At 37.9% G+C, this 16,395-nt stretch overlaps 1 protein-coding gene across 1 annotated transcript; it reads right to left on the bottom strand.

Annotated features, from left to right (window-relative positions):
• Positions 1–249: 249 nt before the first annotated feature.
• On the bottom strand, positions 250–14,465 carry CRLF2 (cytokine receptor like factor 2). Its single transcript, XM_074930155.1, has 8 exons — positions 14,348–14,465; positions 8,893–9,004; positions 7,936–8,108; positions 6,256–6,395; positions 5,378–5,540; positions 3,622–3,736; positions 2,497–2,581; positions 250–516 (listed from the first exon to the last, which is right to left on the bottom strand). Exons 1-8 carry the CDS (start codon positions 14,463–14,465, stop codon positions 250–252), a joined length of 1,173 nt encoding a protein of 390 aa, XP_074786256.1.
• Between the last annotated feature and the right edge of the window lie 1,930 nt (positions 14,466–16,395).

Genomic DNA, 16,395 nt, shown 5'->3' with positions numbered 1-16,395 from the left:
AACACGTATTATAGAGGAGCTCTTGTTGTATCATCTCCATAGAAGGAAAATGGGGGGTCATTTAGTCTTAAACCTCAGTTAGAACAAATTCTAACTATACATTTTCAGAAGTTTGTTTCGAGCATTGAGCCTGACCAAGTGATCATAAGTGCTGGGCAAGTACAGATCTGAAACCAGATAACACCCCCTCCCCCTAAACTCATCAGGGTCTTTTATATAACATCTAACACTTTCTGCATCATGGGGATTTTATAACATCACATACATGTCATCATTCATTAAAATCTGGAAGCCAGCAAATGAAGCTATAGTGTTCGATGTTGGCATCAGGCAGGAAATCTGAGCTGCTTTGGGGTCATTATTTTCAGCTGCTCCTGAAAAAGTGATTTTTTCCCGAGGCACCTGTTTGTCACTGTTCTCATATTCTTGCTGGCTTTCTGCTTCAATGATGCATTCTGGCTCTTCATATTCTAGCTTGGTTTGCATCAGTGCATGATCAGTTTTGTCTATCCATTCCTAGGAAAATTAAAATGTTGATGTTGTCAGGGACTGAGATATCAATCAAAAGAAACCTGTACAGACACTGATTTTCCTCTTCTAATGGCATCTTTCCAGAATGAGCCACAACGGAGAAGATGAAAAGGAAGTAATATAGACAAGCGGACACAAGATAGCTGGGTGGAAGAAAGAATGGCAGGAAAGCAGACAGGAATTCACAAATGCATTCAAACTCCTACTTATTATTAAAACCACATTAAATAAATGTTTGTATTTAATCATGGCCTTTAAAAAACCTTAGATGTGTAAAATACCCGATGTTCCCTCTTTGACAGACTCATGCATTCTTTGATCCAAACCCTGACTTAATCCAAATTAAGACTGAGTTTACATGGAGATTTAGGTGACACAATTTGAGCTCAGAAGGGAAACTGAGGACCACACAGTTGCTTGCTCACATCTTTCCCCTCAGGGCCGGGAAGGACAAAATAAAGAAAAAGGTTCAAGAATAGAGATAAGGATAGAGAGGGATGATTCACCCATTAGAGTCATGGGCAAAAGACAGACTCATTAGTAGAAGAAAAAGAACATTAATCCAGACACTGACAGCAACACTTAACAGACAGAGTAGGACAGTAAGAAGCATTTCCACATCTTAAAAACACCTTTCCCCAACTCGTCCCTTCTTTCAGGGCTCAGCTTTGCTCCACATCTCTCTACCTCCTGCCCCTCAGCTGTGCAGGGGGCAGGGAATGGGGGGTGTGGTGAGTCTTGCCACTCTTTCCTTCTCAGGGGAAGGGCTTCTCACACTCTTCCCCTGCTTCAGTGTGATGTCCCTCTCATGGAAGACAGCCCTTCATGAACTTTCTTTGATGTGAGTTTTTCCCATGGGCCAGAGCCCTTTCTGAGCTGTTCCAGCATGGATCCCTCCCATGTGTTGCAGTCCTCCCAGTACTGAACTACAACAGTGGGGGCTTCTTTCTACAGAGTCCCGGCCTCCTTTGGGCACAGCCACCTGCCCTAGCGTGGGGTTCCTCATGGGTTGCAGGTGGGCTTCTGCTCCATTATGGACCTCCATGGGTGGCAGGATGGCAGCCCTGTTGTCTCACCATGGGCTTCAGGGGAGTGTCTAAAATGTTGCACTTCCCCCACTTCCTCCTTCTTTCTCCACTGACCTCGGTGTTCACACAGGTATCCTCCTCTCAACTCCTCCTCACAACTCCAACTCCTTCTTCCACGTTTCCCTTCTTAAATACATTATCACAGAGGCGCAGCCACCATCGCTAATCAGCCCGGCCGTGGTGCAAAGGCGGGTCCGACTTGGAGCCAGGGGAGCTTTGAGAACCTTCTCAGAGGGGGACACTGCTGTAGTCCCCTCCCCCACTACCAAGAACTGCTGCCACACACAAACCCAGCACTTCTGTACTAAAGCTTCCACATAAATTTGTATTTATATCTTTCTTCTTCAGTTTCTGTTTAAAGCTATTTTATATAGAGAAAGTTTTCAGTTTGTCACTGAAATGTTATTATTGTTCTTTGATATTGTCATTGGGTTTTAAAATGTAAATATTTGACCTCTCTCCACTCAGAGGAAACAGTGGTGATTAAGATAAAGACAGTCCAGTTAATACGAAAAATATATCATGTATGTGATGTCATGGACTCAAGGAGCAGTAAGAAATCAAAGCAAAAACTGTAGTCTATTCATTTGACAGTCATTTCATGTCTAAAGTTTTAGCGACCATACACCTCTGTGGCTAAGAGAGAATGCTTCCTACCATGACTGACACTTCCATAGGCATGAGTGCCATCACTGGCTCAGCACTAACTCACAGCACTTCACAAATATAAAGAGCAAGAGCAAGATCAGGTTGAAGCAATCTCCCTGAGCTATCATGTGCAGGAATGCATGCAAACACTACAGTGGCATCTTACTGGCTCTTCAAATTATTCTCAACACTGTAGAGATTACAATCTTGCTGGGAAGGGGAAGTTTACCTGGAAATTTCCATTATGATCACTGAAGAGATCAGAAAATATGTATTTTGGATCTGGTATAGCAGGCATGACTGACTTCTGAAGCCTGCAAAGAGGAAAGAAAAATACAAGTTCATATTTTGTTATAGTGTAGTCATTCACACAAAAATCTACTTTAGCACAGTTGGGTAACCACAAATATATTTTACATGAGAGTACTCTATGCTTGAATTCTTTTTAAATGTGTTCTAATATCAAAAAGTAGTTATAATAGTATGATAACACTATCAGGCTAAGAGTGATTTTTCTGCTGGATTTGCAACCAACCCCATCCTAGTGAAATCCGTACTCTATACAAACTTCCAGCTAGTCAGGAAGTGCCATTCTGCTCCATGCAGTAGTCAGAGTTTTACATTCCCTGGCCACATTCTCCTAGACAGGTGGTGCAGTAACCAGCTCTATTGGCTGACTTATTTAACACAAATATAAACCTGAAACATAAAAGTATAGGAGGAAAAACTCAACTTATGATCTGAAAAGGTTATCAGAGTCCCATATACTTTCATATCTGAAAATACTGCATTTTTGGGTTGTTGGGGTTTTTTCAACAAAAAAAGCCAAAATTGGGGGCCTTTGCAGGTTTGTTTCATTTTTGGTGGTTTGTTTTTTAAAAAATTGTAGATTCTAAATATGAACAGTCATTCAACTGCAAATCAAATATTGATATTGTCTCATTAAAGTTGAATGCACTCAAGCTTACTTCAGCCTACTGCAAACAGACATTGAGTCTGATGAAAGTTACACAAAAGGATGCCAGTTCAGAAGAAAAAAAAAAACAAAATAATTGGCTTCCCAGGACTTAACTGGATTTTAAAAAGGAGAGGAAATTAAGAGAAAGTGACAGAATTTTATCTTGAAACATTGTAATTTACCATGATTGTTCTGGTTTTGAAATTTAAAGGATTTGGTGTTTGGAAGGCCAGAATACATTATCCCTCAAATAGTAGTTAAGCTACTGACTTCTACATCTTCATGATGACTTCATTTACCAGATAAGAATTTTGAGTATTATGAGACTTGATCCTGAATGATAGGTCTATTTTCATGACATAGTTATTTAGTACTAACCAATAAAATTATATTTACCTCTGCCATTTGCACAGAAGAATCAAGGGGATAAGCATCATTAGAAGTACTGCCAGGAAACAACTTAAAATAACTACTGGGTTTGACTGAGATTTTATATCATCATCACATGAATCTAGGAATAGTCACAAAAAAAGTATGTGAAAAATTATTTTTTGCTTTAACAGTAAATATTCTTAATCATGCTGGAACATTGACTTTTCTTTTTAAAAAAGAAAACAAATAAGTTTTTAAGAACAAATAAGTTCAATTTTTCAAGTGAAACTGAAAAGCTAGCCTACCCCAGACCTTGAAACAAATAGTACATTATTGATATAAATTGACCAGGTACACGACAAAGGAGCAGGCTTACAGGCACAGAGTAGAGATGTTATAAATGATGTTGTAGGTTTTCATCTTCATCGCATTGCATTGACAGTGATACAGCGACTTTGTGCTAAGATCTATACTATATGCATCTGCTTACAATCACCAAAGCTGCAATTGCAATTTTACTTGTAGCCTGTCTTATTTCCCAAGATAAAACAAAGAACCAAGTAACATCTCTCATCTCAGCAAAGAAGAAGCCAGCAAACCACAAGTGTTGATCCCCAGAAAGTAACTAGTGGCAGGATTTAATCTAGCACACAGGTATATAACACTAATACATTTGTGCACTTTTCAGCATTCCCAGTGTTTTTCCTGCAGCTTTTGTAATGCCACCTCAAAACTCTACCTCCTACTATTGATCTTCTGCTGTCCACATAAAACCTATAAAAACTAATGTTTATTCATGCAAGAGCAACTGTCCAGTCTTTTCCACCTGCCTGCTTTGTTCAACTTGCCAGAAAGCCACAAGAAGTGTTGTGATCCCCAAGTAAGGCATTCAGAGTCTATGAAATTTCTTGAGCATAGCTCTGTTCATGTCTTCCCTGATGTTAGCTTTAGCATCAATAATAACTCATTATAATCCTGAAGCAAAGTGCATGCCCAATAAAGGGGCTGTGCCAATGTCACTTTATATCCAGGGACACCCAGAACAACTGAACTGTTAGTCCATCTCCTCTGTGCTTTCCTTCCTCTCAGTTACCTGCTGGTAACCATGCAAATCTGTTGGGATGGTGTACAGTCTTTCCTTTACTGCAGTAAAACTGTTTTTTGATTTTGATAACCAGTAGAAATACTGTTTCCATCAAAGATCCAATTGAAGTCAATCACACTTCAATGTGTCTGTCTGGCGGGAACTCAGTGCTGATATTGACTTCACTTCCATTTCATCTCTTTTCCCCCATCCTCCCTGTTTTGATCAATACCACACATATGACCATCAGACTACTATGACCTCTGGTCCTGTAGTTCAACTGGGTGCACTCTCAAAACAACTGCCTTCAAAATTGGAGCATCAAGGGTTTTCTTAGGATTCAGATTTGATGTCCACATATCATATGTGGACACACACACCCCCTCCTCTCCACCCCACACCCTCCATGCATCACATCACTGTCATTGGTGGACCCTAGACAGTATTGTAACACAAATTATAAGGACAGTTTTAACTTTGCTTATTATGGCATTAATGGATAGTGTTATGGGCCATCAGGAACAAACTGGACAGGAGTTAAACTTGGGCAATTAGACAACCACATGAACTTTTTTTGATAACAGAAGATGGAGCACAACAGTGCCACATTAATTTGCTGCATGTTCCCAGACCCTTTTGCAGTCATCCCTTCCCCATTTGTACTTAGACAATACATGAATGCAGCACAGCTGTTACCTAATAATGTGCCATTCATCCAAAATGTTTCTGCTTCCCAGTCACTGCTGTAATTAACTACGTTGCAGTAGGGTACTAGCCTCTTCAGTCTGACCCGGAAAGAATAGCATTTCCTTGGATCAAAGCCTTGCTCTCCAACACTGCAACACTTAGAAGTTCTGGACTGAGAAGGAAGGTGTATCATCGTTAATTCTGTTTTTCAAGACAGTGCTTCAGAATGTTACACTCAATTGTATTCACAGCTAGGACAAGGGATAGACCAACCCCAAACCTCAGAACTGCATTTTAACTTCTCCGAGTTTCAAGGAATTCTGTTTCTTGACTGACTCTTCACTATTCATATCCATTCCTCACTGTCTGATATGGAGTTGAAGATCATAACCATCATTACCCAGTGAAATATGTTACAGTTACATATTTACAATATGCGAAGACACAGATCCACAAAGTACTTACAAGTTGTATTCGAGACTGGAAAGGTTTAAGTCAACTAAATAATATTTAGAAATACTCAATAGCTAACTTCAGAATAAATAGAAATCCTTTCATCTCTTTCCTTTCATTCTATTTTTTTTTTTTTTCCCCTCCCTTTTTCTATCTTCTTTTCTCTACTCTGCTCTCTGCTTTTATCTTCCAGTGAACCTTTCCCTTAGAGTGTCCTCAGCTCTTTGGGAGGCAACTAATTATAACTTAAAAAGTAAATGATTTCTGGCATGGCAGGGATCCAGGATCCTAAAAATCTGTCTGTTTTCTGATACCAGCTATATTTGAAAGTATAGGATGGGAGAAACATTTGAAAATAACTTTATTTTGCATTCTATGGAGATGCTACCTCCAGCTCCTTTCAATGTTGATTTAAAATGTTATGTTCAACTCACTTGCCATTCTCTGTCAAACTTGCTTTTGTATTGAAGCTCAAGTCTCAAGCACTTCACAGCTCTCTCTGGTTTATTACAGCTTACAGTAACAGTGTCATCTTTCCAGAAGAATGTCACATTCTCTGGTTGATTGGGCTTTACTGAGAAGAAGAGAAATAAATTATGCTATAGTTTCTTAAAAAGAAGTACTTTGCAGTTAAAATTAATGTTATTCTTTTGCTGTCATAATGTTTTTCTCAGTAGAAAGTGAAGAAGGTGGACTGTCTTTCTCTTGATTGTAGGGAGTATGAGGAGACTAGAATCCTTCCTTAAGTACTTGCAGTAGGTTCCTGACATGAGATAGCATCTACCTTTGAATGTGGCACCTCAAATGATGAGAAATGTCATGGTGTCAAGCTCCATTTTCATGTTTAATATGGAGGTGAGATACAGAAGTGTATCCTCCAAGGAAAAAGAGGCTTCTTCATTGGAAAGGGACTGGCAAATTTAATACCCCAAAATCTACAAAACACAGTTGTGCTGCTGCTGGAGGCTGCATGGGTATGGTAGTGCATCTGCAAAAAGCACTGGGTGCCTACTTGTGCACAGCTGAATTCAGAGCTATGTAGCTGGTTAGTCTTCATAACTAAGTAAGAAATATAGGTGTGAGAAGAGTATTACAAGCTTTTTCAATCCTTCTGGTAGCCTTTTTGTATTATGAAAATTTTGCCTTCCTAATGTAAAGACTTAAGTCTGATCCCTGATATTTGTGCTTTGTTACCTAACCCTTTAGAAATTCATTTTACTATCAGTGGGTGTTTAATAACCAAAATTTGAGGATCAGGCTGCACTTTCTATAATTTACTGGATACAGGTAAAATTATGAGATATAAAAGTATTCTCAAAGTTAGATGCCCTGACAGGCTTTTTAAAATTCCTTTTGCTAAAACATTATCAACAAATGCTAATAATGTATTTGGAATATACATATTTTTTCAGAAAATTCTGAGTTGTTTTCTTTGGGATTTTTATCAGAAAAAATCCCTCTACTTCAAATGCTGTAACTATGTGACATTCCAGAAGATTATGATAAACTAATCACACACAAGATGTACATTTGGGCTGGAGGAATTTAATAAAAGCAGGAACATCATCTCTCTACTAGTAGGATGATGTCTCTTTTATGCTGTCAGGCTGTACCAAAGTCACTCAACTAATTTCTATTGACGTCTGATGAGGGTTTTATGACAGCCTCTTTGATAAGAAGGAGTTTGCTGCCTCACATGACATGGAAGATGACAAAAGAATGGAAGGTTGAAAATATGAGAAAGATCACACAGCCAGCACTAAGACAAGAAACTATCAACGTTTATTGATTTTTTTTGATATGAATACTGAGCAGGTCTGCACTAGACTAAGCACACCCGTATATTTTAGTATTATCATTCTGATTTTGAAACTGTGTTTGAGGACAAATCTGACTATGTAATCTCACTTAGCTGCAGCTGCACACAGACCTGTGTAAGTACTGATGACAGCAAGAGATGAAAATCAACATGAAATAACTATAATTTGGCTTTGGGACACACACTAATAACGTTTAATACATCAGTATAACTGATTTCTTCTCAAACAAACGACAACTAGAGAATCAATGAAGACACTAGGACTACCAAAGAAGTTGTGATTTTACATACTTACTATAAAAATCAGATTTTAGTCTTTTAGAAAAAAGCTCCTCACTTCCATTGCTGTGCCTGATAGAGATGGCAAGGGTCGGTCCTTCTGTTTTAAAAAGACATCCAGAGTTATAATCTTCATCCAATAAATAGGTGGGACATGGCTTCCAAATTTTTTGCTTGCCTTCATCAAATCTATAAATAAAATAAAATTAGTGTATGGAACACTTACTTAACTCTTCCCAGATAATACAAGTGAATTCCTTTTTGTTACTGTTCTTTCTTTCTTTTTTTTTTTTTTTCCTTTTTTTTTTGTGTTTTGTTTTGTTTTCTTTTTTAAATGCTCATACCAAGAGAAGTCTGTGTATGGAATTCCCTGAAGCAGCAAATTTGATAGTGGTGTGAGGGAATTCATAACTTAAACCTCATTGACTTTCCAGCCCTGGGTTTTGACTCAGTCTGAAATTATCAAGTTTCCCATATGTTCTTGTTTTCTGATAAGAGAATGAATTGCTCAAACAGGTGTTTTCATGAACCTGTTTCCAGGTACTGCTAAAAGTTCTTTCATATATACCACTCAGAAATAAAAGAGAAGATAAAGAGCTGTGACTTTAACCAAATTTGGTCTTTAACTAAAACATTATATTAATGTTTCTCATTAACGATGGCAGTTAATAAGGAAAATATGCACACATATGTGGAAAACACACTTTCAATAGTGTAATTAACATTTAGCACGATAACAGAAGAGGGACAAATCTTTCATATAATGTCAGTTGTGACCGACTATTCAGCAGGCTTATTGATTTGTACATTTCTGTAGCAGGTTGTGAATATAAACAGGTTTCATGCTGGATGATTAACAAATGTTAAAATCATTTTCAGGTACCATTCACAGAAGACTCAAATGGACTTAGGCATTTCAGCTTCCCAAAGCAAATCCTTTAAGAAGAGAAAAATAAACATTGACAATACTCACGTATAAGAAAATGATACGTTCTTGCCAGGAAATAGTTCTTTTGCTGCCCACGTGATCTGCATCTTCTCATTATTGAAATTGATTATTGTGGTGTTGATGGCATCTTTCCAACCTGCCCAGGACATTGACAGAGAATGTGGTTTCAGCAGTGAGTATGAAAAGCATCCCTTGACATTGGTAGGCAATCAGTATTTCAAAGATATTTATGCAATAGACTCAGATGATCATAAAATAAGAAGACATAAGAATATCTAAAATGCAAGGAGAAAGACTAAAGAAAAAACTTACAGAGGTTGAAATTCGAAATTCAAAATAGCAGACTGAAAGCATGCACAGCAACACCAGAGAGCATCCCATGGGCTGGACCAAAAGATATAGACTGGTTCACTTCTATGAGTGCATAGGGCCTATACCTTGAGTCCAGCTTTGCCTCATAATACCTACTAAAGTTTTCCTGCTAAGGAAAAGTATTTAGGAGCTAATGCCACATGAAGCCTGTGGGTAAACTGTCAGATGTTTACTGTAAGAAATAAGGGACTAACAACACAGGTCAAGACCATAGGAACCCAGAATAGGTGTACTGCATATTTGGTCTATGTAGTTCTGGCCAATTCCACTTCAGAGACAAACAAGATCATATAATGTCCTCTGACTGCACGCAGATATTATTTCTTCTCCTGGCTTTCTTTCAAGAGTTATAGCTCTTGATAGAGACATGGGTATTTTAATTCTGTATCCATCAGGGTTCCACAGTCAGATACTGAAGATAAATCTGCCATTAAAACCCAGAGAAATTAAGAAGGTAGAAGGAAGGATTAGAAACCCAATCTATATCAAGAAAAAGGACAAATTCCTTATTTTGCACTCTATAAGATGTGAAATTATATTTACTTGAATGAACAAAGAGGAAGAAAATATCTTGGATATCAGCAAGAAACCATTTGAGGGTAAAATTTGCAGACTGCTGTCTCCAGACATGAAGTGTCTATCCCTAAAATCTTTAGCTGGAATGTTTCTGCCCAGCAGTGGAATAGAGGTTTTTAACTTTGATTGCTGGCAATATTTTATGCCACTCTAGAGTTTTGAAGGGATTTAAAGTGGAAAAATTTTAAAACACTTCTTATGAGCTTTTTATCACATACAGTTATCCCGAATGTTTATGTGAATCAGCCCTAACTATCCTTATGGCTGCTATCTTTTTCTCCATAATCAACACTAAGAATGTGAAAAAGGCATGTGGGTTCAAGCAAGCGTTTTGCCTATTTTCATGCCTATATCTCTGCTTCTAGGCACTTCATGACTTCACGAATTAGACTTAGTCAAAATATTGTTGTATAGATGGAATTGTGTTGTAAAATGTTTTGTCAAAATCACTCAAGAAATGACAGAAATCCAAGACACACTGGGTAAATGTAGCTGCAGGTCCTTGCTACATGTTTCATGGAGCTCTGGTAAAAATGATTCTGCTCTAAACAAGAGATGGACTTGAAACTAACTCCTCCATTTCTTAACTGATGCTTGCAGACTTGTTCTGTATTGTTTCCTCAAACTGAAAATCTCATGTGTTTTTCTGAAGAATGGAGAAGTAAGTGCTACTACATGCTGAAGCAAAAACAGAACTTCAAAAACCTCAAAAAGCTATAATAAAATGGAATTTATCCAGCCAGCTCTACCTCTGTTACAAGACTACCTAGCCCTTGTTTCCTAACTCCTTGAACCCTTTGTAAGTCCTGTCAGCAGGTCTAAGAGATAATCTTGTCTTTAAAGACTCTAAGAAATTTGATGGCAAATTGCCTAACAGTGGATCCTTGCTCTGCAGTTGCACTAACATATTTTAATTTTTATGGACTAAATTCTAGCACGGTTGTGTTGTGAAGTATATAGTGTTAGTGTAACTGAAATCAGTATGACTACTTGGGCTTAGATTTTCTATAAACATAGTTAAATGTATATTATAATGCATATTTAAGTGTACAGTTACAGGTTCTCCATCTTTAAATAAAATCAACATTATAAAAGATAATACAAATATTAGTGAATGGAGACTACCGTACTGTCCTGAGATCATTTTTATGACTATAGAATGAATGTTTTCAATTCCATTTAAAAGCAACAAAATATGTACTTTCCATTTTTTGGTAATTAGTCTGATTGCAGATATTTTCACTTTGAGAAATAACTGCTAAAGTCCATACTTCAGTTATGAAAATAAAAGCAGGAAGATCTGATCTGACTGACCTGTTGGAAGGCAACAAAGGTCACCAATTTGTCTGAACCTGGGACAGACAACACTCTTTATTCTCTATTTTTCTGTTACATTATGATAGCTCTATACTGCTTACTAGAGGCTACAATTCAGAGATGCACACTAAATCTTGGGTTTGGCAATGAATATTTTTTTGGATGACAGAGAATATCAGTTTGGCCCCCGTCCTGCTGGGATTTATTGGTGGACTTAACTTTGCACATTCTGAGTAGTCCACCTGACTTCAGCCAGCTTACTCAGAGAGCATCAACTTAACAACACATATAAATCTTTCTAGGATCAGAACCTTTTTCTGCAAACCCCTACATATTATGAATTGAAATTCAGGAATTTTAACATTTAAATATAAACTCCAACCACTGCAGTTACTTATGTACTAAAATGGAAGGTAATACATTATTAAATACTTTAACAATAAATCAAAAATTTAATAGATATGGAACTGAAATTGTAATAAACTGTCTGGTGATATACATCTATTCTGTGCTCTAGTTTTTAACAATTTCCTAAGATAGTCTATCAGTCTGATACTACATAATTAGTCGTTATGTAGGACAGAAAAGGCTTCACCAATCTTTTTTTATTAAAGACTCTTCTTGTAGAGCTCTAGTCAGGGCAGTTTTCTCCTGTGCTTTTTAATTTCATGCATTTTGTAGCCTTTTTGAATGTAGTGTGAGTTGTGCTTGTGTAAATGTTCAGTAAACATTTGCATGCATCTTTTCAAATTATAGCATGTATATGCATTGCATAATTCACATTTCCACATGAAAAGATGTATAGACCAAGTGGGGTTTTTAAAGTTTGGATTAAATTGGCACCAAATCATCTGAGGATATGTACGGGTTATCTAAAATATGGTATTTCTTTCTGATGATCTTTCCTTTGCCTTTAACTGAAAAGGTGTTGAGTTTCCTTTTTTTTTTAAATTGTTTCTTCAAGTACCTATACATTTATAGTTCTGGAGGCAGAATCATTCATATATTTTGTTAATGGAAAGAGATATAAAGAGAATAGAGGGGACCATTTCTCTCACTTTCTTTATGATAGAATTTTTATGAATCCACCCGTAACACCATGGATTGTTCTCAGCTAATGTGACAACTCTTCCGCAGTAATTGTAATTATTTAAAGCATTCTTCAATTCATGATCCTAGAGGCACAGGCACACAATAGAACAAAGTAACACATTTATCATTACTCTTTGTATTATGATAATGGGTGGATGGAAAGGTCAAAAATATTATGAATATGCAGTCCCTGTGTGGCAACAACTTTCTGTCTGAGGACGGCCTGCTGGTCTAGCTAGGTATGCAGTACATTACAGTGCTGTAGGACACATACTGGTGCCCTGGAGCATGAGCTTCAGAGAGAATTATCCAAGTCTACATCTTCAGTAAAACCAGATGGGGACTGGTTGGACTCCGCACAAGCCTTTTACCTCACAGGCACTGCTGGACACCTAACTCTTCTTAGGATAGAGAAGCATGGAAAATATGCTATGGTGTGTGGAGAAAGTACTTTTTACAGAGGAAAGTAAAGAAATTTTCTTGAGCAATAAATCATGCAGACACAACCATGAGCAAGAATATGAGCAAGTACATTCCACCTCCAAGCCACTTCTGAAAGTTTATTACTGAGAAAAAATACTATTGAAGGGGAACATTGTAAAAAGTCTGAATGTCATGGAACAGATAAAAAAAGAGAAAAAAGGAGAAGCATAATGTCAGTCTGCAAAGATAACAGAATGGACCATGCATGTACTGGAACAACTGCAACCTCATTGAAACATAACAAAGAAGAAAAACCACTTGTGATTTCCTTACACTCATGAAACCTGTTAAGTAACCGCACATTGAACTTCCACATATTGCAACACACTGTATAGAAACCACTGGAGAGCAAGACCCAGATCTGAGCCTGCAGTCTTTAGTTACCCTTAATACTACTGATCTATAAGAATGGTTTAATTAATAGGAACACGTGTAGGAGAAAGTACAGTTCCTTGTACACAAGACTGCTAGATGGAATGCACTGGACAAAAACTGAATAGAAAATCTCTTTTCAAGAAAAGGAAAAGACATCAGGAGAGAGTTTATTTATAGACATTCTAAGGCAAGGCATAATCGTTATAGCATAATTCCTATAACCCATCAAACTGGTTTTTTTCAGATCACCACCCATTGCTAAGCAGCATGACACTTTGCATCAAATAAACACTATGACTGTACAAATAAACACTACAACTGTACAACACTACAAATTTTCAGCTTTTGTTCCACAAAGTCTTACCATCAGTACAGCATGGCTATAAATGGTTGCCATCTTAGGGCAGGGTAGAGTCATGTCCCCTCACAGAAGAGCCAGTGACTCACAGAAGCAATTAACATTGGAGAATCAGGTGGTGCTGCATTGCTGAAATGGTACTTATCGTAAGTACAGCAGAATAGAGAGTTGATTTATAGGTTGATAAGATGAGAACATAACTTTAAAGTATTTCTTTCTCCTTATAAAATGACTAACAGGGAATTTGTGATAAATAAACAAGAGTGAAGATTAGATTATCAGTCTATGTGTTGGGCTTTATGTTTGATTTCTGTAATAATCCATTTATCTTTGGCAATCTATAACTAATGGCATTGCAGACAAAACACATGAAATATAAATGTTCTTATATTTAGGTAGCCAAATAACCAGTCTTTAATGTCTTTATTAAGTTTGCCGTTTAATAGTATTTTTACTTTAATGCTTTCTCAGTTGCAGGATCTTGCTAGATATTTCCCATCGTGTTCATTCTTCAAGAATACTAAGAGCTGAAGTCTTACCTAGAATCTGTTTATCCATCTTTGTTCAATGTGAAGGCTAGTCTTTTTTGGACACAGTCTACTTTGTTATAACCTATGCCTTAGACAATAAATAGCCTTGCTTAAAGAACAGACACAAGCTTAGCGAGTTCTGCCTTGATTTTTAATTAGAAAAGTTTCATCGAGTTCTGTTATCATCATCATCATTATTGTTTAGGGTTTTTTTAAGAATCCACTTTCATCTCTCCTGAATATCAATTTCTGTTTGGTTGATTCATTTCACCAAAAAAAGTACTGAATATTGTAACACATGAGGTAAAGTATGCCCTGAAATGTTGCTAACTAATGTATGAATTTCATAAATAAATATCTGGGGTTTTGAACTTACCAGGAGATTGTGACTGAGAAGCCACCAGGTTGCCCAGTGTGAACATCAGTGAACATGCTTGAAGGATGAGTCTCATGGTTGGAATGATACAACAGACTGTGAAGAGATGAGTAATCATAATCTCCGGACTTTACTATTCGATCACTTTATACCAGTGGCTGAAGGGAACTGGAGGAAATGACTACAGGAAATAAAAAATTGTCAGATCTCTAGCTATAAACAAATCAGAAGTGTAGGACTTTGGAATGCACACCTTCTTTGCACTATGTTAAAAAGAAAATTAAAATTCTCAGAATATGAGTGCCTCTCTTGTTAGCACTTTGCTTTATCTTTTCACAGCTGTATCAATTGGATGTGACTGTAGCCCTGATCCAAAGGACCAGGTAGCTGTTCATAGCTGTGACCACATTATATCTTGGATGAAGACACGGACCTCAAAGTGTCCAGTGACCCGAGGGTAGGAGAGGTGCAAACAACCTACTTCTCCACTTACGAATCAGGAGCTGTTCCTGCTAGCAGATATTTAACCTGCCACTCCACATGCCTGGTGCACCTCAGCTGGCTTGAGCCACTTCTGTCCTCAAATTGGATGCAGATGTTGTGGGCTGTGAAAAAGAGACAAGAGCTGCTAGAGGTAGGGAGGCTATTACACTAGAGGCAGCACTGGGATGAATTTCCTCCTGTGTTACCTGGATACATATATACTGCTATACCTTCCAAATATATCCACATACCTAGCATTACATATATACACGCACTATAACTTATATATCCATATAGCTAAAATGATACACAGAAAGTGGGAAATAGAACAGTGTGTTGCCTGAGATGAAACATTTTAGTAATAGCAGAACTTAAAATCTTATAATAATCACGATTATCATGTCTAACGAGACCTATTACCTGTAGGTCTGCAGTAAACTGGAGTGAGACTATGTCCACATAGTAATGCAGCAAGCAGGAGTGGTGAAGCAGGAGGGTGAAGCACTTGGTGCTGAGGACTCGATAGCCACACAGTGTGCATGGGAACAGCAGGGAGTCTTCCCTGGGCTAGGACCAGTCCAGCCTCATGAGCTGAATGTTAGTTAGAAGTCAGAGTCTGCTAGATGCCCTTTTGGAGCTCATCTTCTGGGCTAGGCTCACTCAGGGGAACTCAGTGATCCACTATGTGAACAAAAGCATGGGAATGATTGGGAGATTCAGTTCACAAAGACAGCCTTAATTCGGACTGACAAATCAGTGTGGCCCTAACCTGCTGGTCTTGATCAGCAAGAGCTCATAAAAATATCCGTGAGTGACAAAGTGCTCTCTTCTTTGGGCTTGCTGGCTGCTCCATTCATGTCCTGGTAAAGGTTTACACTTTACTTTTCTAGGGACATGTGAAACAGTTAAGCACACTGCCTCCCTTCAAATCCAGTCTCTCCATTCATTAAGCATCACACAAAATAAGCTGCTCTATGAAATCAAGTAAAAATATAAACAGTAGACCTCAATTCCTATTTCTGTTTTGTAGCTGGTCTCGAGCTTTTTTTGTGCTTGCATCAGAAGTACAGGAACTTTCTTCTCATGCAGGGGCATGCTTGAGCAGATGAATGCCTGTCATGCTGTCTGCAAAGCAGCCTGGGCACACACACCATTCTGGACACCTTCTTCCCTAGACTACTTTTTGCCTCTAGTTTCTCAGGTAGGGAGAGTAGAAGCTTGTCTGCTTCACATGGCATGAGGTAGGGAGCTAGATCATGGCCAGGAATACACCCAGAAGTGCTGCCATGATTTCTGTTTAGGCTTATTTTCATTTCTCTCAGAGCCTTCCTAACATGTTCACTGTTCTTTTTAACCCAACAGTACTGTTTACCAGATGAGAGTCTTATCAGTTTTGTCACATCATCAAAGTCTCCAGTCAGGTGATGTGATATCAGTTCTGATCTGGCTATTCACTTTTCTTGGATTGGCTGTTCTCACTGGTTTATCCCTTGCATGTCCCAGGAAGACCCGTTCAAAACCCAGTGACTCTTGGAAATGCCAAACTGTCTGACACACATACAGGA

The sequence above is a fragment of the Athene noctua genome, chromosome 1 (assembly GCF_965140245.1).
Source record: "Athene noctua chromosome 1, bAthNoc1.hap1.1, whole genome shotgun sequence".
Lineage (NCBI taxonomy): Eukaryota > Metazoa > Chordata > Aves > Strigiformes > Strigidae > Athene > Athene noctua.
Note: the sequence above shows the minus strand (reverse complement) of the source record. Positions and strands in the feature narration are given on the sequence as shown.

What these genes read in the sequence shown, in the direction of transcription:
- CRLF2 (XM_074930155.1), bottom strand. Translation starts at nt 14,465, where the DNA reads ATGATTACTCATCTCTTCACAGTCTGTTGTATCATTCCAACCATGAGA. An exon ending in GATGAATGGCACATTATTAG is followed by an intron (nt 3,737 to 5,377) that starts GTAACAGCTGTG and finishes GACTATTCCTAG; the next exon opens with ATTCATGTGATGATGATATA. An exon ending in ATCATAATGGAAATTTCCAG is followed by an intron (nt 517 to 2,496) that starts GTAAACTTCCCC and finishes TAATTTTCCTAG; the next exon opens with GAATGGATAGACAAAACTGA.